This window comes from Enoplosus armatus, chromosome 13 (assembly GCF_043641665.1).
Source record: "Enoplosus armatus isolate fEnoArm2 chromosome 13, fEnoArm2.hap1, whole genome shotgun sequence".
Lineage (NCBI taxonomy): Eukaryota > Metazoa > Chordata > Actinopteri > Centrarchiformes > Enoplosidae > Enoplosus > Enoplosus armatus.
Genome location: NC_092192.1, coordinates 13,010,415 through 13,035,257, shown reverse-complemented (window position 1 = coordinate 13,035,257; position 24,843 = coordinate 13,010,415). Strand labels below are relative to the sequence as shown.

Here is a 24,843-nt window from a genome sequence, read left to right as displayed (position 1 = left end):
TTTGGTGGCCTCTGGTACATTCTAATGCCACTTTTCCATCAACCACACTGATACTTGATCATATTTATCACTGCAGGAAGTTCCATTACATTATATTTTATTTCTAAAACATGATTTGGTCAATGGCAAAAAATTCAAAAGCGTTTGAAACTTAATTTGTACATTCATTAAGCCCATAAACATTTTCAATTGTCAAGTTGCTGCCACCAGTGGTTTCCGAAGTAGATCATCTAATGAGGATGGCCCCTGTCTGTACAATCAATGCAATTCGTAATGTGTTTTGTCATCAATAATTTTTGCTAATATCTGTCAAACACTGAAGACAACTCTCCGCTCTCTACTCAGCAGGACACAACCTCTCAGCTGAGTGCACACACACATTCCTATAGAGCATGTTGGGGCGTCACTGATACAGTCAGATAGGCACGTTTCTCTTTCATCATGCTTGCATTGTTTTGAAGCGGAAGCTAGTGGTCGTAAATAAATGTAATCGCATGGCGAATTTGTTAATCAAAACTATTCTATTAGAATCAAAATGTAATATATAAAGTAGCCGGCTGGACTTGGAAAGTGTCCCCTCTTGTAACTCCTGTTCACATCATTTCTAGTTTGCTAGACTGAAGCCATGTAGTTATGCATTTCATAAATAAAGGTATGCATGAATGAAAAAGACGTATTTATATTGTGAAATTGATTAAAGTAAAAAGTAAAGTAAAAAAAACTTACATATCTGTGTTGAAAATTGAGGTGAAGGGCCTTGATTTAAAAGGTGCAGTGGCAGTGTGCAGCCCGTGGGCCTTGCCTGCCCTTCATCATTGTGGATGCCTGTAAGTCCTCCTCCTATGCCCCGTGTAAATGAATTTCACAGATTCATTAGACCTGGCGACCAAGGTTAATCAGCTCATCATTTGGTAAAGAAAAATCTTAGAGAGCATCCCAATGACGAGGGACTTCAGCTTCACTTCATCCTTAAATGCTTGAGAAAGCAGAGAAAATATGGCATCGTTTTAAACTTTCAGACAGACATTAAAAACCATTTGGAAACAGTTTCCTCAACCCCTAAATCTAGACTGTAAGATGTTGATGGCAGCTTTAATTTAGTTATCTGATTAGGCTCTGGGGAACACACTAAGTTACAATTATAGTGGGTATGGCTGGAGGCATTGAGTATGACTTTGTTTTGCCACACACGCAGTGTTTCTGTGCCGTATAGAGCATCCATTTATTTGTCGCATGTCTAATTCAAGACTGCAGCATATGCACTTTTCCCATTCTTTTATCCCTATTTCTTGTTTATGAGTTTTCTTTCATTAGAGTGGCTTTTTAATTACTGCTCCCTCGCTCTTTATGGTCTTGTTTTTTTCTTCTCTTTTTTTTTATCAAAGTACTTCTTTGATAGTTTTATAAGTTGCACCAGTGGCTGTGTGGTAAGCAGATTAATAGGAGAGTAATGTCATTAAAATGGTAATGTGTAGACTTGGGCGAGATGCTGAAAACAATAATACTCCACTTGATTAATGACACTCTAAAGCATGAGCATGCACAATAAATTTACACACACACACACACACACACACACACACACGCACACAAACTGCTATAGTGATTTTACATTTATATAACAAGCCTTTTCATTTTTAAATTTTGTGCACTTATTTTTTTGGGTAAATACAATTTTCACCGGTATGATATTTTACGTTTTCTTTCAATAAATGAAATGGTAAATAGACTGCATTTATATAGTCCCTTTATCTAAAGAACTTAACATTTTGCCTCTCATATACACACACACACACACACACACTCACTGATGGCAGCAAACTACCATTCAAGGCGCTTGCCTAACCATCAGGAGCAATTTGGGGCTCAGTGTCTTGCCCAAGGAGACTTGTGGACAGAAGGCGTCAGGGATCAAACCATGCGATTAGTGGACCACTGGCTCTACCTCCTGAGCCACAGGAGGTTTTATAGTTTTACTTTAGAAAGTAGGTAAACACAGTATTAAAAATACTTAATCAAAGCACAGAAACAGAGTTAGAGAGATATAATACATGTACACACACATACACGATGACACACAAACCCATTGCACAAACACAATGGACCTGGAGATGGCATTATGCAGTGTTGTTGTGGATGGTTTTTTAATGAAATCTGGAGCTGTCTGTCTGCCATATGCAACTCATGGTTTCCAACCACAAAGACACAGAGTGGGTGAAAACAAAACAAAACAAAGACAGAAAGGGAGTAAAAGAATAAGGAGTTGGGAGAGGTTTTGATGATTAAATAAGGGAAAATTACTAGTTTGAAATAACAAATCTGGCAGGGTAGCCATAATTGAGTAAAAACCTTACATCATTTCCTTGGTTGCAAAGCTGAAAGCTTTAGAAACCTTGGTAAATAGGCTAGAGGATAAATTAGATGTGTTGTTCAAAAACTTCTTGTAGAGATCCTAAAACATAAAAACAGGTGTGACAATATGCTTGCTTGATCAATCATGACCCACAGTACTCCTCTTCCTGAGGTAACAGGGTTGCATCAATTATATTCAGAATCATGTTATCGTCTTTTAGAGCATGTGAACTCTGCAGTACAGCTTGTTTAAGTTCTGTCAATAACAAAGAAGCGTGCTTGTAAAGAAGGAGATGTATGAAAGCAACCGCTAACACAGAATGCAGCTTCCTGCCACAAAACAAGGGCTAGCCAGCAACAGAAACGTATGTGTGTGTGAGTGTTCATCTTTATGATTCACTGTGCCTGTGTATCTATGCCTTCATAGTTGTTGATGGGAAACAGTTGGCAAATGGTCAAATAATGACCAATGGTGACAGAAACAGAGTATTTGAGGGTCTGAATTCATTTTTTCTCTCAGCCTCCCAGCATGCAAACAAATTCTCACAACCATGCTTGCTTGAAATGGCTCTGTAGGAATAAATCTAGCTCCTGGGCTACTGCACTAGATACAGCACAACACCCTGTGGGCTAAGCCCACACACACTCTGATGTGTCTGCTCTACATGCATCTCTCTAACACACATTTAAGATAAGCATGCATGAATGATGGTGCTTTGTATCATTTAATTTACTTAATTATCTAAATGTATTGGGGTTTTTATACAATACAAGCACTTCGAAAAGCAACTGAAAATGAAGTCAAACATGCTCAAACATAAATTTTTCATGCATGCATGCACACAAACACACACCTCTGGGCCAGCTTCCAGGAGGGAGTTGAGGCCTCTCAGCCAGAGCGGCGTCAGGGGAACGTAGTCTCTGATCATTTAATAGGCCTGGCCCCTGACAGACAGCGCTCGCTTCGTCAGCCTGTCAGGGGGCCAAAGCTGACCCTGCAGAGCCATTTTGGCTCTGGCTGGCTGCGCGCTGAGAGGCTGAGAAAGACAGCAAATCCAGAGCCTCAAAGCTTCTGTCTCTGTCACTACTGGTCATTATTTAACCATTCACTAGCAGTTTTCACATCATCAAGACACATAAGCAAAACCCTCAGCCACACAGACACACTCAGGGACAGACAGAGAGAGGAACAAAGATAAACCCATTAGATTTCTGCTGGTACTGAATCATTTATTTACACTTCTTGTGCAACAGTGGGCTTTCATTGATTGGAGACGTAGACACATAAGCAAACATAAACAAAGACATAACACAAATCCTGTGCGCTGGCATTCTGTTACTTTGCACTATACTGTGCCGTAGGCTAGAAGTCATGCTGCATTTGTGGCACAACAAAAATAGAATGCCAAACAATACCAGCCTCCAAACCACAACTGTGCCTGTAGCAAGGGAAAATGACAGCATGTCTGCACGCTTACACACAAGCATGTGCGCCATAACCCTACACACCAAACAAACCATGTGTACGGGGCAAAAAGGGGGGGGGGGGGGGGGGGGGGTGCGATGCAACATCAGCAAATACACCTCAGCATGCCAAACAAGTTACACATGACCTTGGTTAAAGGTGTGTGTCTGTGTGTGTGCGTGAGAACCACACTGATCACATCTGACCTCCATGTGACTGAGACACGGACATTGGCTGAGATCAGAAAGACACCGGTAGCTGTAGTCTGGTGGGTGGTATTTGAGAAATCACATATGTAAGGCAGGATGCTTGGTAATTGGTTACTCTATTTTATTACAGGGACGTTAATATCCGCTCTTTAGACTCAAATGATTTAAAATCATGGAACTGCAATGATCTACTTCCATGTAAGGACCTATTATGTGACAGGCTGCTGTCAGCAGCAGTAAGCAGCATGCACAAGGCTACAGTCAGGTCATCTCAGAGTCAAATGTAACATGTGTCCTCTTGTTGTACAGCCTTACAAAGTAATCGCCTATGACGTTAACACATGTCTGCACCTTGTCATTTTTAGTGAGGACAAGGCGAGAAGACAGCTACTGAGCAGAACCGGGTTTAAAGAAAATCAGTTTTCTGTTGTTCCAATAGAATCGAATTGAATGCTGAGACTGGATAGAGGAATCATTCTTCATGCAGTGCAAAGTTTGTAAGTAAAGACTACATCATAGTTAAGCGCTTCAAATGCCCATCCTGCAGCTATGGCTTGACCCATTTCTCAAACTGATGATCTGACATAAGGTCTGACAATGTGCAACTGCAAAAGAAGAGCATGTTTTCTGAAATATCCCTGCAGTAACATATATTTTCATTTCAGTGGGTTACTGAGCTGCACAAATTGTTGCTGTTATTTCTAGCTTCTGCAGAGTGCATATGAGCCATTAAATAAACATGAACACATTAATTCAGTTATAAAATACATCGATATGGCTGGATCAGGTTTGGCAGTGCACGCCTCTGCTGATGACAGTTGTCTGCATTGGCATGAGCGATGTATTGAAAAACCAAACACGGTACAGCTTTCGAAAGCTTTGCCAAGACACACTGGACCAAAGCAGACGCGATAAAAACCCAAACCCATCCAAATAACAACCTGACATACGCGCTGTTCATCTCCTGCTTTGCTAGATCAACACAGATTGGACTAATGTATCACCATAATCCTCACAACGCTGAATCCTAACTGCTGCCTCGTCCAACAGCAAAATGATCTCTCGCTGGCGTGTGGAAAATTGTCACACTTTGATTTCCACTAACAGAGTCAGGTTTGTCTTGGCTTGGCTTGGTTTGTCCACAGTGAAAGGAGCTCACGGCAACCTGTTCCCATATAAAATCCTACTCAGTGAGTTTTACTGTTAATGCCTCGCTGCCACAGATGGATTATGCACGGAAACGCAAGGGGGGATAGGTGAGGGACAAGGTGCTGAAGCATGGCGTGGGTGTATTTATTACAGTGAACTGCAGCAGCAAGTTGCTAATGAATGCTGAGGTGTTTTTTTTTGTGCGTACCCTGGCGTGTAGGTGTGAGTGTGCGATAACTCAGGAGCACAGGGCCACAGCATAATAACTAGGTTTCTATGAGGCAGAAAAGTAGAGAAAACACACACACACACACACACACATACACAACCAGATTCAAAGGGGCCCCTCGTTACTCATGCATGACCAGTCCATAATGCACTTCTGCGCTTTCACTCACCGTTGGCAGGACAACAGAATTACTGAGAAAAGGATTTGGGAAGGCAGGATTTGCCAAGACTGTGGGAACAGCCAGATTCCTTCTTATACCACAAAAGATGGAGGAAGAGCAGCTCAACTCTCCCATTCTCTAATACATAAATTCAGAGCAGTGAAAGTATTATCCTTGATTGTATCACCTTCTTTCTCTGAGCCTGACACAGCAGTGAAAGTATTTTTCCACTTGATTGCATGCAAAACATTTGCACATAAAAAAAAAAAAGTTAGTTGAAATGAAAACACTAGGGTAAGATAAAGCTGTATTTTCAGCATGAAACAAAGAAAATGATGCAAAATGATGGCACCTGCAAGTCATATACCTTGAGCTGTGTATAAATGTGTGTTTGTGTTTGTAAGGGTGTGCGTGTGTATGCACCCAAGTATCCAACTCTGGCTGAGCATTGATCGGTCTGGCTCCCTACAAAGAAGATGTGAGGAGACAACTAATGGAAGAACTAGCCTCAATTAGCCCACTGACTGATGGGAAATGTGATTTCATTTAGTTGTCGCTACAGACACTATAAACAAGTCATGTTTCCCCTCCAGGAGACAGAGCAAAAAGAAAACAGACATACACACATGCACACACACACACACACACACACACACACACACAGACAGACAGAAAGAGGTAAAGTCAGAGGGATTTGAGATTCCTTGCAGCTGTTTAGCAGCTTACAATATGAACATCGTTGTCGGTCGTGAAAGTTTTATGCAGTCTCATTATGTTAAATGTGTCCGTGTCACCTGTGGCATGGAGTCCAATGAGGCACACAATAGCCCACTAAGTGCCACTGTGTTCAATTAATGGCATCGTTTTCATCCTAGTACAATTGAAAGTGAAAAATAGTGAGACCTCCTTTTTTGTCCACCTCAAACTTTTGTTCTTGCTAGCACATCATGCAGATTTAATTAACACCAACAGGAACGAAAACCCCACAGAACCTGTGAGCAAGCCTTGTTAAAATTCTAATTAACATGGCTGTTAAGAGATAATTTTGTGTCCTGTGCAGTGTCCATCCCTGTATAATTTGCTTTTTACCAAAAAGTGGCCTTTACAGATCAATGCCTAGGGCTGTGTATTATTTTAAAGTCAAAACAATACCTGAGCTTTGGTACCAATAACAAACTTTTACTTATTTTGACAATTATGTATTTCTACAAAACCCTTTAAGCCAATCTTAACAAATGTATGCTTTTAACTTAAGACAAAGCAGCAAAACAAGCTTTATCAATATAAAACACACAAAATTAAAATTAAGAATATATCTGATCAGAGTAAGTAAGCACATCTAAGAACCTAACCAAGCATATAATGCCACATAAGCACATTTAGTCAAGTACAGTACAAAAGGTAATTGTACTTTACCATTTTCTGCTACTTCATATCACATTTCAGAGGCATAGTTTTTGATAACTTTAGTTACTCTTCTGATTCAGATTAATAATACAAAATATAACCAACAAATAAATTCTGATGTAATAGTATAGATTAAGATTTTAAGACTTTATTGATTCCCTCCCCTGAGGGAGCTTCACAAGCTAGCCAGCAGATGAAGTATAAAAAGTCAATATAATCCAATAATTCAGTTATATAATATATACTATTCTGAAATGAACCATTCTCCAGGATGACTACTTTTACTTTTAACTACGGTTTGATGAATACTTTTGTACTGTTAATTGAGTAAAAATGACACTGTAGTATGGCTACTTTTAGTTACTTAAGTACAACATCTGAGTACTTCTTTCACCTCTGCTAAGTGGTGCAGACACATTTCAGTTGTTGCCAAACCATGAGATTCAACACCGAGCCCTTCTCTTGCCATGTTATGTGTTTTTTGTTCTTCTGCATTTACAAACAAACAAGCAATGCTGTTCCTAAGTTTGAAGATTTTTTTTTTTACGTTTTCTGTCCTTTAAATTTCATTTGTAGAAAAAATGTGTTAAGTGCATTTTATTTTAATTTGATACAAGCTCAAGTTATTATCTATCCAGATTTTCATTATGGGACAAATGGAGGTTAGCAAAAGTTCAGTCACAAAGACTGTATTCATGGTTTGGACACTGTCAGCTGCCTTTTTGTGTTTGAACTGTTTATTCTTAACCAATTAGATTCCTCTGCTCTTAACCAATCATCTTGAGGCTGTAACCAGATGTCCATATCGTGTTGTTGTTACCTATCGCACCCCCACCCCCACCTCCAGCATTCATCAATAGGCAGCCCTCAGATTGGGATACAACTCCAGGTCGCGTTTAACAAGCTCCTCGGGAAATCCTATTCCAAATCAAATCCATTAACCCTTCCAATGAACTACAGCAAGAGGTTGCGTCACATCCACATTCCTTTCACCACCATCGATGTCTCCATTAGCGGAATTTATATGCTATACGCTAAACATTATACAGGATAAGACACAGACAAGCTTAGGTCAGAAATGATCTAAGAGTCCTGACAGACGCTGTATTAACTGTCATTTGGATGCACATAACCTTTATACACAGCTGAATTGCCCTAGCCCTGATATAAAGCTGAAGTCTCCCTTCATGCAGAGAGAGAGAGAGAGAGAGAGAGAGAGAGAGAGAGAGAGAGAGAGAGTGCAAAGGACACAGAGAATGAAACAAAGAGAACATAGCTTGCTGCTGTAACAGTTTCATCAGTACAGCCTGGGTGCATTCTGATGGAAACAGAGCACTCTACGTATCCCTCTGAAGAGAGGAAATTATATGTCATGGTCTATAAAGCAGGCGCTTTATGTATTTTCAGAGACTGTATCCTTATGGCTTAGATCATTGTACGGCGGGTGTAGAACACTCAGTTATGACGACATCACCTCCTTTTAAGACATTTAGTTTGTCTGCTGCAGCTGACTGCAGGAGATCAAGCTACTTTAAGGATAGAGTTTCCCAAATTCCATTCACATATTTTGACCAGGTCAGAGAGCCAAAATAGAAGTGGGGCAACATAATGATATGGCAGACCTTTATGCCTGTCAAGTGCCATATTTGTCTCACTCATACCTATTTGATATTTTGAAGACTTGGCTGTGAATATGACTGCTCCAAAGAGGGGGAGAGGAGCAATAAGGGCTAGGGATTACAATTGTCATGAACTTGTATGCACCATGACATGAATGGTGAAGGAGTATTTGCTCAACATATATTAAAGTTATAATCAGTTACACAGTATTGTATACAGGCCGTTGTTACAGGTTAAAGCCAGATCACCAAGTGCTGTCTAGAGTCTCATAGGTTCTTTGGGTTGAAGATTTGTCAAAGTCAATGAGAAAAATACCAGGAACAAAAGGGACATCATCAAGACTTGCAACAACAAAAGAAAAAGGACCAAGTGAAAAATAGAAGTAATCAATTTGACTGGGCAAGCTGGGAGGGAAATTTCACCACTATGTCACCACCTAGTCTGCCAGCTATGCATAACTCACAAAGAGGTTCTGTTACATCCACGTTTTACCCTTTTCATTTGGTACAACATCAAAATATTACTAAACAGGTGAATTTGCTTCTTTTTTTTTGACACAGTCATCCATCCCTCTGGTTTTTAGTGTATTTTTCTCCCATCTTTTTTTCTTTCTCCCAGGCTCAACACCTCTTTTAACACTTCCTTATTCTAACCGCAACAACCACAGGGCCATCTATAACCTCTGCGGTGGCAATGTATCTGTCACAAAGGCCTAAACCCTCATCAGCACCCACTGCTTGTTGTGGGGGGGTCACAGCCGTCACAGCCGTCACAGCCATTTATCTGATGCATAAATGGCTACTGTAGCTCGCTCTCTTGCTCTGGCCTACAGAGTTTCCAGACAACAATCTACAGCATGCAGGTTTCACAGGAGAAGGAAGATCAAATCATACAATAACTATTAACATACCGAATCATACAGTACATACATACATGTGCCTTAGTACAAATGGAACTTATTGTAGTGTCAGCCAAGATTAAGTGGCGATATATTTTATCAAATTTAGTGCAAGGAAATCAAATTCAGGAAATATGATACAGTATCTGGTTCAGTTAACTTCACTGCTGCATTTTAAGTCCAAATTCTCTACAGATATCAGCAAAGCAAAGCAAACTTTACTTACTCACTACCTTGGGGCTGCTGCAGTGAAACTTTAATGTCTGACAAGGACATCAACATAACTGTCTCCAAACTTCTCTGCCTCTTTAATTTGGTCACAGGATCTGCATTGCCATTGGTATGCAGTTTCCGCCGCACCGCAAAACTCAGTGGTGCTTGTTAAAACACTTTTCATATCTATGCAAGTGCAATGAATGGTGTCTGACAAGGGCGCTTGTGTGCCAATTGGAGTATTCTCATAAAGGAAGCACCCTGCCAAGATGAAAGCCCCGGGTGACGCTGGAGAGTGAGGTGTCGAGGGTAAGAGAGAAATGGAACATCCAGATAGGGAGGAGAGAGAGAGTGGAGGAGTGGAGGGACATAAAGAGAAAGGAAAGAGGGAAAAAAAACATGTGAACCAACCACTTTTATTGCATTCATTGGGATGCTTCTCAAAGAGCAAAAAGAAATGGACCTTATAAAACATCACCTCCTCATTGTTGCTGTTTATCTCTGTGATAAGTGTCCACATACATAATAAATGGTTCAAACTCGTATGCTATTTGCATTTGCGAGATAGTGTGTGTGTGTGTGTGTGTGTGTGTGCGTGTGTGTGACTTTATGTGTTTGAGCACAAGATTGAAGCTGTGTCAAGGCTCATTTCCTGAATATCTCATGCATGGCTGCTGTTCTTTTTTTGGCTCTGTTATATTTTTTCCGCTGAACTGTCTTTCATTTATTTTTATTTATTTATTTTTTTCAAATTCTCCGGGTTAATCTGTCTCTGCTCCAAATTCCTGTCTGTACGTGGTGGAGGAGCAGATGTGATATAGGAATTCCTCTGTTCTCCCCTATCCATCCTGTTACCCCCACATCCCTCTAATTCTCTCCTCACCCTCAACCCATTTATGACAAACACACACACACACACACACACACACACACACACACACACACACACACGTTTTGCTGTTACCCTCGTCCCTGTCTCATCCCATCTTATCACAGCGAGGCTTTAAGAGAGCATTGGCACAGCAGTGGCCAGTAACATGTCACTCAGGATCCCAGCCGAGCCACAGGCACAACATATACTCACATAACATCTCAAAACAACCCATCACCTTCCCTTGGTGCATTTTCTGCTGTCTTTGTCTGCTTGTGCTTTGTTACTCCCACCTTTCTCTTTCCTGTTATCTCTTCTATCAAATGTGGTCTCCTTTGAATGACAAGTACCCACCGGATATCAGGAGAACTGCTGAGACTTCAGGGATTATGCTATTAATTTTTCTAATCAAGCTGGAAAGGGATGAAAGCACTGCAAGCTGTTCAAGTAATATTTCTGTTTGGTATAGCGTCATCCTTACTTTAAAAGGCCTAATTTGATACAAATTAGCAAATAAATGTGTACTTAGTTGCTTCACAAGAACATTCAACAGTAGTCTCTGCTATTTCTTGCTCTACTCTCGATATAATGATATTTCTGTTTCAAAAGGCACCTTACAGTGCATCACCATGTACAGACGTCATGCACCATAATGTCAGTGATTTGCTTACATCAAAGTGGAAAAGTGTCATTAATTTAAATGTCACACTTCCTATCTATGGTAGGGACAGACCTATATATATGCAGGAATAAGCACATTCCACCAGTCCAACAGAATGACAGAACCATGTGTTTATGAGAGAACAGGATAAGACTGCAATTAATCACATTCATGATTATCTTTTACTGATTATTTTCAGAGTTACATAGAAGTAGAGCTGCATTATGTGGGACATAAGAGGACATCAAGGCTAGTGTAGGCCTTGATGTCAGGATCTTATATCAAAACTACAACTTTTCATTAAAGATCTATAAAAAAAAACATTGTCATCACTATATATGTGCCATGTTGAAATGAGCATGTAGTTTAAATGGTGTAAATTTACTGCTGACAGAAAATTTCTCATTATTTCATATTACGGTCAAATTATTACTTGCTGTCATGTGCAATATGTTACGGAGCACTACTCTCTGTATTGCAGGGTATCACATTGCTCTGCGATAGTGTATGGATATGGAAATGATCCATATCCAACAGAGTATCTCAGATATAGCCAATCTTACTATTTCTGGATTCTGTTTACAGACTGCACTTTTCTTAGAATTCAATTAGTTGTTTTTTTTCTTCATAAATGCCATCAGAGTTATCAGAAACTCATACCCTGAAGTGACCTCAGCTCTTTGATCATAATGCCTATGGGGGTGCCTTTTATGCCTAAAAGGTGGCTCCAGGATTATGTCATGTGAAGGTCACCCCCCTCTCAAGCAGGCTGGACTAGGACAAGCTGTATTGAGTCTGAAGATATGGCTCCTTTTTGGTTAGAGGCTCACTTTTAATAAGGTCAGGATTAGGGTGACCAGTGCATTACGACAAGGGCTTAGGATCAGCGCTTAGTCCTGGAGAGTAGGCTACCATTTACCAGCTCAGTGCAACTGTGGTTAACACTGTCTCATTATTACTGCCGTGCTGGGAGATTTTGGGCCTATCTCTTCAGTAATAGCTCATGTCTGCAGCTCTGTGTGTGAGTACGTGTTTGTGCGTGCGTGCGTGTGTGTGTGGAGAAGCAGGAGTTGGAAGGTGACCACTGGTGGGAGGATTTGTGTTTAATATTTGCTATGCTGATATCTCCATTCACCATTTTGTGGTCCCCACCTCCTCCACTATCCATCTCAACGACAGAGTGGCATGATAGTGTTGCTCTGAGGGTGCTTCTCAGAGGATTAGCAGAGATTAGCATTAGCTGGTCCATTTGAACTGGATACACATGCAGCAGCATAAACATGTTGGCAAACTAGTCTGGGATTGTAGCCATAGCATGAATTTGCAAAGGGATATAAGAAAGCAGTGGGAAAGAGAAATATATAGTTTCAAAAAGAGAATGTCACAAAACACCTTCAGTGTAGGAAAATCTCCAAAAAGGAAGTTACTTAATTCAGCCGCACAAATGCGTTTAATAGCAATACAAAAGGCTTGATTCAGAAACTTCCAAAGTCTTTTACTTTACGATTCATAAATCGAATTTGTATTCCACATTTCACGTGGGTCAGTTTCTGCAAAGACAGTCTCTTAGTCCTCTTATTTTGATGTGAAATGGTCAGATGATATGAGCTGTTACAAGAACACTAACAGAAGCAAAAAAAAAACAAAAGAACAATTCTGTTGATAAATTCTTTAGTGAAAAAATGCTGTTATTATTATTGAAATGTCACACAATCCAAAAATAAATGACTGCTGCCAAAAGCCAGAACATGCAGCCAAGGTTACAACTGAAATCCAATCCATCAAAACTAATCCAGCTGTGCTAAAATCACTTCTAAGGTGGGCCACAGATTAACATTTACAATGATGAAATGCCATAGCAGTAAGGCTCTGTCTAGTGATGTAAAAGTTATGTAAGCAAAAAAATGTTGCACCAGGCTGCCAACTAACAAGGATATAGTCTTTATAGATTGTTTCAAAGCCCACAAGCAGTGCTGGAAAACCTCACATCGTGGACTGAAAATGTTTACATTAAGCATACTTACTAATGAGTCTTACTGGATTCCAGCTGCATGAGAACTTTGACTCACTTCAGCCAGTGGAAGCTTTTGACTTGTGGGTGTAGGAGAGTGATGGACTGAGTAATTGAGTGCCCTGTGAGACAAACACTAATGAGGAAGATAAAGGAGGAATCAAGTTAACTTTCCCATTTCTAATGATAAGAGATGAGGAGGGACAGAGAGGGAGTGCAAAGAAAAGGCCATTCTGTTCTCCAAAACAATGCATCTGCTGTATGTCTAACTTGTCTACTCGTTTTTGCAAAGCACAATGCTTGCTCTACCCAACCGGAGCAAAGTGAAAGAAAAGCAAATAGCTTTAAGATAGGCAGTGAAATTACCCGTAATTGGAGACCATTTAAAAAACATAATAACTTCTTTGTTTCCTCAGCAGGAGGTTCAGGACTGGGGAAGCTTTTTGATTAGAACTGGAGATGAGTTAGCTATAAAACTACTGAGCCAAACCTTAGCCAGACTCATGCAGAGAGTGTGTGTGTGTGTGTTTGTGTTACATCTGTCTGCCAAAATGCAAAAACTAATAATTCTGGAGGAGGCAGGATTATTAAAGTCCAGTGTCAGTTCAACACAGACCAGTTGAAAATATTTCATCACACAAATTCCCACATGAAGCAGCAGGAACAAGCAAACAGGCTTGTAAAATCTCAAAGCATCAATGCTAAACACCAACTTACAAAAAATGCAAATGGAGCATGAAAATATGTATTAAAATCCAGCTGGAAACATGCCACAGCATCTTTAACAAAGATGTGTATGCAGTGGCAAATTGTCACCGTTCCACTGAGTAGGATAGTGGAAGTAAGCTCAGGGGTGTGTGCCACTTAGGATGGGGGGAATAATGTTGTGTAGCATATAATGGATTTGCAATGTGGCAAACAGAGACAGATGGTGGAGGTGCTGTGTGTTTCTGTGTGCTATGTGTTTGCTAGCATGGACACACACACACACACACACACACACACACACACACACACACACTGCACACAGCACAATGTGTGTGGAGAAGAAATCCCTAAGGCGCATTATGTATGCTGCTGCTCGCTCATCCAAGCCAAGGGTCTCAGTTCATTTGGTTTTTAACTGTTATAAATTGTCTCACTTGACTCCATCTTCCCTCCCCTCTACAACAGGCCTGTGGCAATCTCTACACAGAGAGCGGCCAGACTCCAAACTTAGAACCAATATAGGATTTTGGAACACTCCTTAGAAACAGGATCCATACTGGTAGAAAAAAATATAGACAACTCTAAGCACAACTAAATGGAAAATATCATTCAGTATGACATCAGAGCCACGGAGAGAGGATCAGAGGCAAGGCTGTATGAATGGGTAAATTAAAAGTACTTGAATGCCTGTATTTACACAGATCAAGACGGAATTATACCCAGCGCACCAAAGAAACCTCTTCTGAGAGCTCAGTCCGTTTGCAACTCTGATGTTCAGGTCAAAGATGTTCCTGTATTATGCACTGTATGAACATATATGTGTGTGTATGTGTGCGTTTGTGTGTGTGTGTGTGTGTGTGTGTGTGCGTGTGCGTGAGTCCTAACAGGGGTACGGGTGTGAAACCTTTTCAACTGGATGAAATTTCACACTTGTAATTCTCAAAAGTAATCACTTAATTACAGGCTTTAAATACAATGTGTGTTCTCTCTGGTTTCACATGTAAACACCCCCATAGAACTGTGCGCATACACACACACACACACACACACACACACACACACACACACACAGCCTACCATAGATCCTCCATTTTCTCCCATCTACAGCCATAATGTTCAGCACATTATCACTTTCCTGATATATAAGAACTGAAACAACACGGCGGTAAAAAACTGCTTTGATTTACGGTGTGCACAATGGAAGGACCAGTTGAGTTTAAGACAAACAAAACTGGATTCTAACTGCATCGTTTTACTACATTAGATGTGTATAGAAATGGTGCTCATGCAAAAGAGTGTCTAATAGCTTTCAAACACCAAATTAAGATGTGGGGGGACCCTCAAGCTGATGATTAGACAAGGGACTAGAAAGTGACTTCTGGCGATAATACGAATACAAAAGCATACACACATACACACTCAAGTGCACACACACACACACACAAACACAGGCACACACAGAAAGTCAATTAACATGAACATGTGTCTTTGGGGAATTATATTTCAATTAGCATTAGCTACTTCTAGGCTTCCTTTGAGACCACGATGCTAAAACAAGTGCATAGACATGTATTTGTGGATGCAGTAAATCCTGCTTTTCAATTAGGACCATGACATAACTCCATATTGTTATTGTATAAGTACAAGTTAAGCAATCAAGCACTAAATTAATGTTTTGCACAACATTAAAAGAGCCATAACGTTAAAACGAAGCAGATATAGCTGATGAAGATGCATTTCGAAGCTGATTTAAAACAAAATAACAGCAACGAGATATGAACAAGTGCAAGTATCCATTAGAAATGTGTAATAGCCATCAGGAGGAAATGAGCACCGTCATTAAATTAGGGATGCAACTCATTTTAGGGATTATTTTATGGAAGGGCTTACTTTATGAATAGCCACTGGGGGAGCACCTGTGGGATTTTCTGCAGATATGGGTTCATTTGTGAACTGACTGGATTTACTCTATAATGGACCTTTGGCTATACAGACAATAATGGTTTTATGAAAAAAGAAGAGATGTCGTGGTACGTCCCTGTCTCAACCCCAAAGCTGAGTGGCCTGGATGTAGAAGTTTTATCATTCTCTCCCTCTTTTTGCTCCACCTCCAACCTTTTTCAGCATATTCCATGCTAATTTACTCTTCCTGTCAAGCCTGATTTGACTGAAAAATGTGTGTGTGTGTGTGTGTGTGTGTGTGTGTGTGTGTGTGTGTGTATATATATGTAGACACAGACGATTTCAAAGCTTCATCCTATGTTTAGTCCAGCAAATGCAGTCCCTGAAAACAAAAGATTTGTCTGCTGTTTTCTCACTGCTGTGTCTTTACACCTTTGGGTTTTTGTGTGCATAAGTGTGCATGTGTATTTGCGGGAGTGTGGTGTTTTTGGTGTACATATACACTGTCTGGAAGAATGTTTCTGTACACAATGGGCCTACTTTGCTTTGGCTGAATTCATTTCTGTCAAGAACAGACACAGAGTCCCCAAACAATATCAGAGTTGGGGCAGGAGAGCAGAGGGAGTAGGCAGAGTCACGGCTGTCCATATCTTTATCTCTGTTGAAGAAAATGATTACTGTAACATGTACTAGCAAGTCTCCAGACTCTGCCCCCTGGGAGAATTGCGTGAAAGGGAGCTGTCAGATGAAAGGGCACATAACATAAAAAGAACATTATCTTTGCAAAGAGTTGTTAAGAGAGGGGACGATACATGAACCTGTAGAGCACATTAGGTTCAACTGAAAGTGCAAGTTAAATCAATCCACTTCATTTGTTTGCTTATTTGCAAGTCTGCATAAATGTGAGTGTATGTGGGAGAGAGAGGGGGGCAGAAAATAATGTCATTATATTGGGCTTTCTTAATTTCTCTTTTCCTTCAGTTCGAACTTTCTTTTACCTTTTCCTGGTTTGAGTGAAAGATTACAACACCCTCTGCATGAAGAGTTTTAATCCAAAAGGTGATTGTGTTTGTGTCTCTGTCTTCCAGAGTGTTTGAGATTAGTGACACATGGCTTGTCAAAGACTGGAGCTTCAGATTAGCCATTCGCTAATCCTTTTGGAATTCAATGCTAATACAGACATCACATATGTGTGTACGCAGACACACAGGCTGATGCACTCACACTCAATAACACAGTCTATGTCTTTACTAATATATGCACTGGTGTGTAACTTGTGCGGGCAGATTATATCTAATAGCTGAAGTCTGACTCAAACAAAAGAAGCCAAACATCCGAGAAGTTTGCTTGTAAATCCAGAAGTATCAGATAAATCCCTAAGTTTCTCTTTGAGAATGATGCATCATATCGAATCAGTGCTGTAGTTCATAGTGCAGAGCAAGTTGACCATTCATAAAAACACTTTTACAACCTCCAGCACCTCACATCTGTAAACGCATTAGTTCATATTCTGACTTGTGTACATGTTAACTTTGAAGAAAAGCCCCATCAGCTGATGTGTTAGCGGAGCTTGTATACTTTTTTCACCTACTGGGAGGTTTTTATTTAGGGCGCAAATTTGCTGCCTGCTGCCGCTGCTGCTGTTGCAGCCAAATCCACCTGTGGGCTTGTATTCTCACCGTTTCTCCATGGGAGACTGCATTTGATCTCTCCCTTCTCTCGCTTTGGGCTGGCTTTAAATTACACTCTGCTTAAGAAATGTGAAACACAGTCTTGATGCCAAAATAAAAATCTACATTTATTCTGCGTTGATTCTCTACAAAAAAATGTTAATTTGGGGATTAGAAATGTGGTTTGACATGTTCTGTATTTGTAACCAGGAAGCCATTAGCTCACAGCATCACCAACATATGATTCTATTAGATAATACATATATATAATATCACTTTGGCTAAAATGATATACCATTTATTAGAATTAAACTGATATCTTATAAATGTGACATATTCTTGAATTTAAGCCTGACAACATAATTATAGATGTTTGTTGATTTGTATGCTTGAAATGTGCAGTGATTAACACAACCACCCATGATGGTGCGTCATTGCCATCACACAGCCAATTACCCGAGAGTATTCATTCTATTTTCAGGAGATTCTTGCCAGGATCAGTAAAGCCCTATAGTGCAGAAATTCAGAAAACTGAATGACTGCTTTAAAGCTCAGGGGACGTGTGTGTGTGTGTGTGTGTGTGTGTGTGCCCACACAATGGGGTGAGCTGGAAACCTAGAAGTTATGTATGAAACTTCAGATAACCATTTTCATACCAGTGTGTGCAGACATACCAGCAGGCTGAATCTGGCCTCTCGCTGAATCTGTAGCTTTTGGGGATATTTAGCAATGAGCACACACAGCACTTTAAACATAGAGTTCAGATTTGGCAGATGTTTTCTGAGGTTGCCATGATGACATATAAAGAGTAGGCCTATAATATTAGATTACTGTTGCTTGACAAACCAGTTAATTTACTGCTTGCTTGGTAAACTCTTTCTCACCTTTCTATATCTAATGACATAGTAAAACAATGATGCCTGACTTGGCTGGCATTGCAGTCTGTGCCGCGTCATTCGGTGTGGCTGCATCCTATTTTGCAGGCTCATAAAAGCCTAGGAGCTGGTTCGGGAGCTGAGCTATTGGTTGGCACTGTGCGCATTGAAGGATATTTGCATAAAGCTTAAAACTTTTTAACTCCTCAATGGTGTCTTGCTAGGTTCTGTTTTTGCCACCTGTGAATCACCATCTGCGACTACATGTGTATTAAGCTTAACAACGACTGGCCTCCTGCCTCTTCCTGCCTCATTACATCCCTATGTCTAAACACACTGTAAGAGCGTCTGTATTTAACTTGACATAGTTGTACATTCCAAAGCAAAACCTGCCCCAAATGCACCAGTTTGCTGATATGAGAAAGAGTTGGAACAGGTGGCAGGTTCCCGGTTGGTGTTTCTGGAGACGTTCTGGAGAGGCACATTTCTGCTCTGCCATGAAGAGCTTGTAAGCTCCGAATCCAACCACATCCCCCTCCAGCCTCCTCCTCCTTTCTGTTTTAACTTTTTTAACACCTGGACTAACAAAAGAGTGGCTTTGATCATGGGAAATCCCTTGGCAGAGCGGCAATGAATCCACAGTGGAGCTCCGTGTGTGTGTGTGTGTGTGTGTGTGTGTGTCTGAGTGTGTGATGCACATTGAGCCAGTGCTGCTCTACTGAGGATTCTCCGCATTGAAGCTTCATGGCATCATTTTAAGGTGTTCCACCTGTCGAGGCACGGCCATGGAAATGAACACACTCGCAAAACACACAGAGGAGAGAGGGAGAGTGCAAGTGAGCAAGAAAGAGAGAACATCTTGTTTCTCCTGTGTAATCAGTGGCTCTGCAAACACACACACACAAGGCCGCTTGTTATCAGAAGCTTTCCCACGCTGCTGTGGTACAAAGCTCCACACCAGGATGGGAGGATGAAGCGAGGGAGGAATGGACGGAAGTACAGAGGGATGGAGGGTCAGCCTTCAGCAGCTTAGACTCACTGCAGGGATAAACACATCCCTCAGCGGGGGTTTGTATTTAGGCTAGCAAGATCAGAGTTCAAAACAGACTACCAAGCGGGCAGAGCGACAGGAAACAGACAGAGCAGCGGAGATAAACAGGCATCTAAACAGCAAACAACAACCAGTGCACATATCACACACTTTAGCCGGGGAGATTGCACATTCCTCCTCCACACCTCTCCTCCCACATTACTCTTACATCAACTCCTCTATTCTAGAATATCTCCCTCTTTCTCTGTCGCTCTCTGCCTCCATCGCCCATCGCCTGCCGCTCAGCCCCGAGCTTTTACGTAAGAGGCCCATTTGCATAACAGGCTGTTTTCTCTGGCTCCGGCATGGGCACATGAGACACACTAGATAATATGTTAACAACCCGGGCTGTTGGTAAACAACAACCTCCATCACAACACTTCACATTCACACTATATACCGCGCAGGTCTAGTCGGTGACAGAGATTCGGTGTCTCTGGATCTCCTGATGCCAGCTGGCAGCGGGCCAGAGGGGCTGAAACAGCTGTCATTTACAGAGCGCACGGATATGGCTTCGGCTAGATACACTTCATTCAGGAGGAGGCTGACCTGCCTGCTGTGTGGAACCTATACAATAATAGGTCTTGCACCGAGAGATGACTGTTCAAATCAAGCAGCCTAGCATTATCCTCTTCAGGGTTAGCGAGAGAGAGGAAGAGAGAGAAGGAGGCTGATGTGAGTGTGTGTGTGTGTGTGTGTGTGTGTGTGTGTGTGTGTGTGTGTGTGTGTGTGTGGAGCCACACATGAAATGAGCCCTGACGTGCGCTCTGCTGTTTCCTGGCATGCTTATGTCTTTGCTTAGGCCTCTTCAAACATAAGTTATACAAACAGGGCACACATTTCCAGGAATGCATGCAATCGCACACACTTGTAATGAGCGCGCCACCTTTAGGAGGATAAAGAGGAAAAGAAAGGCTCTGGAACGTCAATAAATGCTGCAGTGCGAGCTGTCAGATATACCAGATACCCTAGGATACCTCATTACATACCAATTCATTTAGTCAAGAACGGCCTCAATCATGTGTGGTTATCAAGAAAGGACTGCTCTCTCTCTTTCTCTCTCTCTCTCTCTCTCTCCTGTATGTGCACACACATACACTTCAAAGAGACAACAACAAATGATCAAGGGAATCAAGCACAAATGATCTCTCATTTGGGATTTCTCATTCACTCGTGTGGAAAACATCAGTTAAAGTCAAGACTTTCATGTTAATAGATTTGTTATCCAGTGCCAGTAAATACATCTTGATATGATTTGAGCGGGATAGAGTGGACTTTATATCACAAAACTGAAGCTCAGTGTGGCATCTGCGGCCCTGCTGTTAAGACTGACAGCTGTTTCAGAGTAAATCCATCACCCCCCTGCCATCGTTACACACAGCGTGAATGTACCAGGCCAGGAACAGAAGACACGTTCCCTCTTTAACTTCTCACATAAATGGTATTTTTTGTCATATTGCCCTCGGATGCCTCTTGACTTGAATGCCGTCCAGTGCTTAACATTGTTTTCTACGCTGTATTTTAAGCATACTGAGAAATGACCACATAAAATACCACTGGATTGTGCTCGTGACTTTGTATCAGATTTGTTAAAAGTGGAAGTATTCCAAAAGACAAATCGATTCCACGCAGCTGAAGCAGCTGAAGCATGAGATGTGGTATGCATCTTCAAAATAGGAGCCCGATATGAACACAAGGCTTTACAATATCAAATACCAACTTGAGCTATAATAAATCATACTTGCATTCACTGATCAGACCCACTAAATGATTGCAGCCCCAGAATTCACAAGTCTTTTCCTCAGAGCCGACTGCATTGGCCCAAATGCTCTTCTCTGTTGTTACTTGCACATTTATCCATTTAAGACACTTACAGATTAGCTGTATAAGTATAAAATAAACCTAAAAAGTTAAGGTGGCACTCTTTCATCAAATGCTATTTTTATGTTTTATTTAATTCATGTTCTTTCACTGTTATTTATCTATTCCAGTTATACTTTATAGCATGTCTACAAAACGCACTGAACCGTCTCACAAACAGACACGCGCAATGCACTGTGACCTTGACCCCCAATGTCACCTTACTCTGTTTACAGCCGGGTCTGTCGCCTAAACACCACCGCAAACTGTTTATCGTGTAATCATGACACATAATCCCGAGATCAGAACAATATTCACATTTAGTCGAGTTCAGCCGTCGCCAAATTGATTTCCATCTTGTAAACTCGAAGGTAAGCACAGACATCACTGGTGCAGTGTCGGAAATATCGGTTTGATCTGAGAGTAACAGCGGCCTTTATATTATCAGCTATCGTACCGGAAAAAGTTAAAGATTAAGTTTTCAATGAAGACTCGTGTCATTCCAATCAGGTCTGTGCATCTGTTCCTATAACACAGGTTATTGACGATATAAAACCTCATGCAGGCACTGTGCGCACTAGCCACAGACACCACACCTGAACAACAAACAGAAGTCAGAAAACAAAACAAAAAATATTCATCAATCAAGATGATCTGCGCGTCTGAGAGCGTCCGAAGCTGCAGTAATCAGCAGCATCAAACAGTTCAGTGCGTAAAAACGCTGCCAGTGTCTCTGACTCATCTAAGTGCTGCAAGTCAACAACAACCGCGGGGCTGGTTACTTCACGGTGAGGTGTGTCTTCCTAGCGGGCTCATTTTTTTCACTACCACTCACGCACAGGACACAACACGAGGTCGAGGATGCAGGAGACGCATACGCCAGCCTGTGTGTGTCTACGCCCCCCCCCCCTCATTCCTGAACATTACCATCCAAGAGATCCCAAATGTTACAGGACCTGCTCTCTCTCCTCTGGCCGCCTCACATCACGCACGTTTGCATACGTACGTGGGCCCTACATTCAACGCACGTATACACGCGCGCGGGAACAGACACACTTGTCCATGTGAAAGAGGAACCTTGCGCGCGCGAGAGAGAGAGAGAGAGAGAGAGAGAGAGAGAGAGAGAGCCCCGCATCTTTCTGCCCGGACCCGCGCGGTTCTGCCACTTCACCCTGCCCTGCCGTTGGCCTGTAACACGCACGCGTAGCTACACACACATAACGCACCGACACGAACACATGCATGTACGTGCACCACTCGTCCCAGGCTCACCTTTCAGAAGAATCCCATAAATAGTGTAGAGGGTGAAAATCAAATGACTCTTGAGATTCATCCTGTCTTCTTTCTTCCTTGCTCTTGCCTTCCGCGCTAACTTCTCCTCTCCGTCTCTCCACACTGGACCTCGAACGGGACCGGACGGCTTCGTCAGCTATCCAGGTGGAGTCCTCTGGAGTGCGTCTTTAGTGCGTCTCTGGGAAAAAGGGCTTAACACAGCCGACTTCACGACCCAGAGACTGTGTTGCTTTTGAAAACGGAAATGTTCTCGCTCCTGAAGAAACAATGCTCTGATATTTTCAGGGATGCACCAGCGGTAACAGGCTCAGTTTACGGGACTCTGCGCAACAGCAGTAAACCTCAGGGACTCAGAACTGCCGTCCTCCGGTAACAGAGTAGATGCTGCCGCTGCTGTACTACTGTCTGCCCCGCTCTTGGTCTGCTGTGGCGCACAATCCACAGTGCAGGGAACACGAGTGGATTGTTTGAGTCCCGCCCACACAGCTTTTGACGGACATGAAAGGTGAACCAATCACGAAGACCCGAGGCTAAACGAAGTGGTGGGGGAGGCAGGGGGGGGGGGGGGGGGGTCAGCGCCTGAGACACACTGCAAAGAATATCAATTTCTTCTAGTTTTTAGACTCACTGAGTGTTAAAATACTAGTGTGAGTCTCAACAGAAAAAATGCCAAATGGAATGAGCCAATCCTCCTTTTCCATGAAAAAAGGTTTTTGAAAATTTTTCACAGATAATGACAAAAATTCCTAAAGTGAACTGTTTTGGGAACAATGGGATTATTTCCCTTCAGTGGCACAATTTATTAGCCTATTATTTTTTTTTATGTATTTATTTGCTTGCACAATAAAAATAAAACTATGTCAAATATATATGATATATAAGATATAAGATATATACTAACACACTTACACCCACATATACACAAAAATAAAACCTGTGGAGAGGTGGGAAGCTGAAAATGACCGCACACATACCTGCCCTACGAACTCAAAGCCAAATAAAAACAAAATTACATTCATTATATATAAACAAGTTAGAATTAAAAGCTGAAATCTCTGCAACAGCGAGTTGTGGAAGGTTATGTGGAAGCCTGCTGCCACTTATCTGAGTCAGCCGCTGCAAAATTTGGAAAATGCATCAGCTATTTGAAAGTGATTCGTGATATCAGTGCGTGAAAATGTGGCGTGAAATGCATTGCTTCCAGGATTCTGCTTTGTCTCAAATGGACCTTATTATTATCAGCCAGATCAGGGTACCAGGGTATCATTTTTTGCAGTGTACAAGTAGAATGGGCTCAGAATTCAAAACAGAAAGAGCATGCAAACATATGCTTCTGGGCGTGTGCTGTCCTTTCCACATGAACTGGGTAATGTTTCACTGCTCGCTGCTCTGTTGATCGTGATGATCCAGGTTAGAGGGCTGTGAAGTATTAAGGTTGACAACTGCCAGAGCTTTGAAGATTGTCTTGCAGAGGCCAATCAGAAGGGGGTGGAGAGGTGATGTGGGATGGGATGGGACAAGGCAGTGTATAGGTGTAGGGGACAGAGGGTGGAGGCGGTCTAAGCCCTTTCTAAAAAGCTGTTAAGACTGAAATAGAGAGAGAAAGAGCGGCATACAAGGGGTTGATGAGACAGCAGCGTTGGCAGAAAGGTGTGCAGCCCGCGGCTGAGGTATGCAATGTTTGCTCCGGTTATTTGGGTGTCTGTTCCTTCTGCAGCTCTGTATGTTCAGGAAGTGAGAAGCAGTGTGGGCTGAGGAACTGTATTTGGATATTTTTCGTAGATAAAAGTGCCTAGTGACCACTTGCAAACAATAGTGTCTGTTGCAACAAACAGATGTGAACATAAGAAGATTATAATGAGCAAGTCGTCCTTTGTAAAAACACTCTGTGCACATGACCACATGGCTTTATGGCCAAAAACAATAGAATAGAACAGCATGGAAGAGCCCACAAAACAGCTTTGAACTATGCAATTACTTTACGTATAAAAGTAATGTCAGGCATCATAAGACTAATCTCAGGAGGGACATCAGAAGCTTTGCAATCAGAGGCGTTATGAATTAGTAAGGCATATGTAAAATGCTGGCAAAGTGTGGCTAGTGTGATTGAGTTAAGGATCTATCAGATGTTTTATGTAATGAAATGTATTTGGCAATCACGCACTGTATCACAATATGTCTAATCTTTCATGTATTCATA

The 24,843-nt window shown here is 41.6% G+C and overlaps 1 protein-coding gene across 1 annotated transcript in view; it reads right to left on the bottom strand.

The window, feature by feature from the left end:
- Positions 1 to 22,683, bottom strand: part of cadm2a (cell adhesion molecule 2a) — a 188,862-nt gene extending 166,179 nt beyond the window's left edge. The window contains exon 1 of the mRNA XM_070917304.1: positions 22,623 to 22,683. Coding sequence (XP_070773405.1) covers positions 22,623 to 22,683 — 61 coding nt within the window. The remainder of the gene's footprint in view (positions 1 to 22,622) is intronic.
- Between the last annotated feature and the right edge of the window lie 2,160 nt (positions 22,684 to 24,843).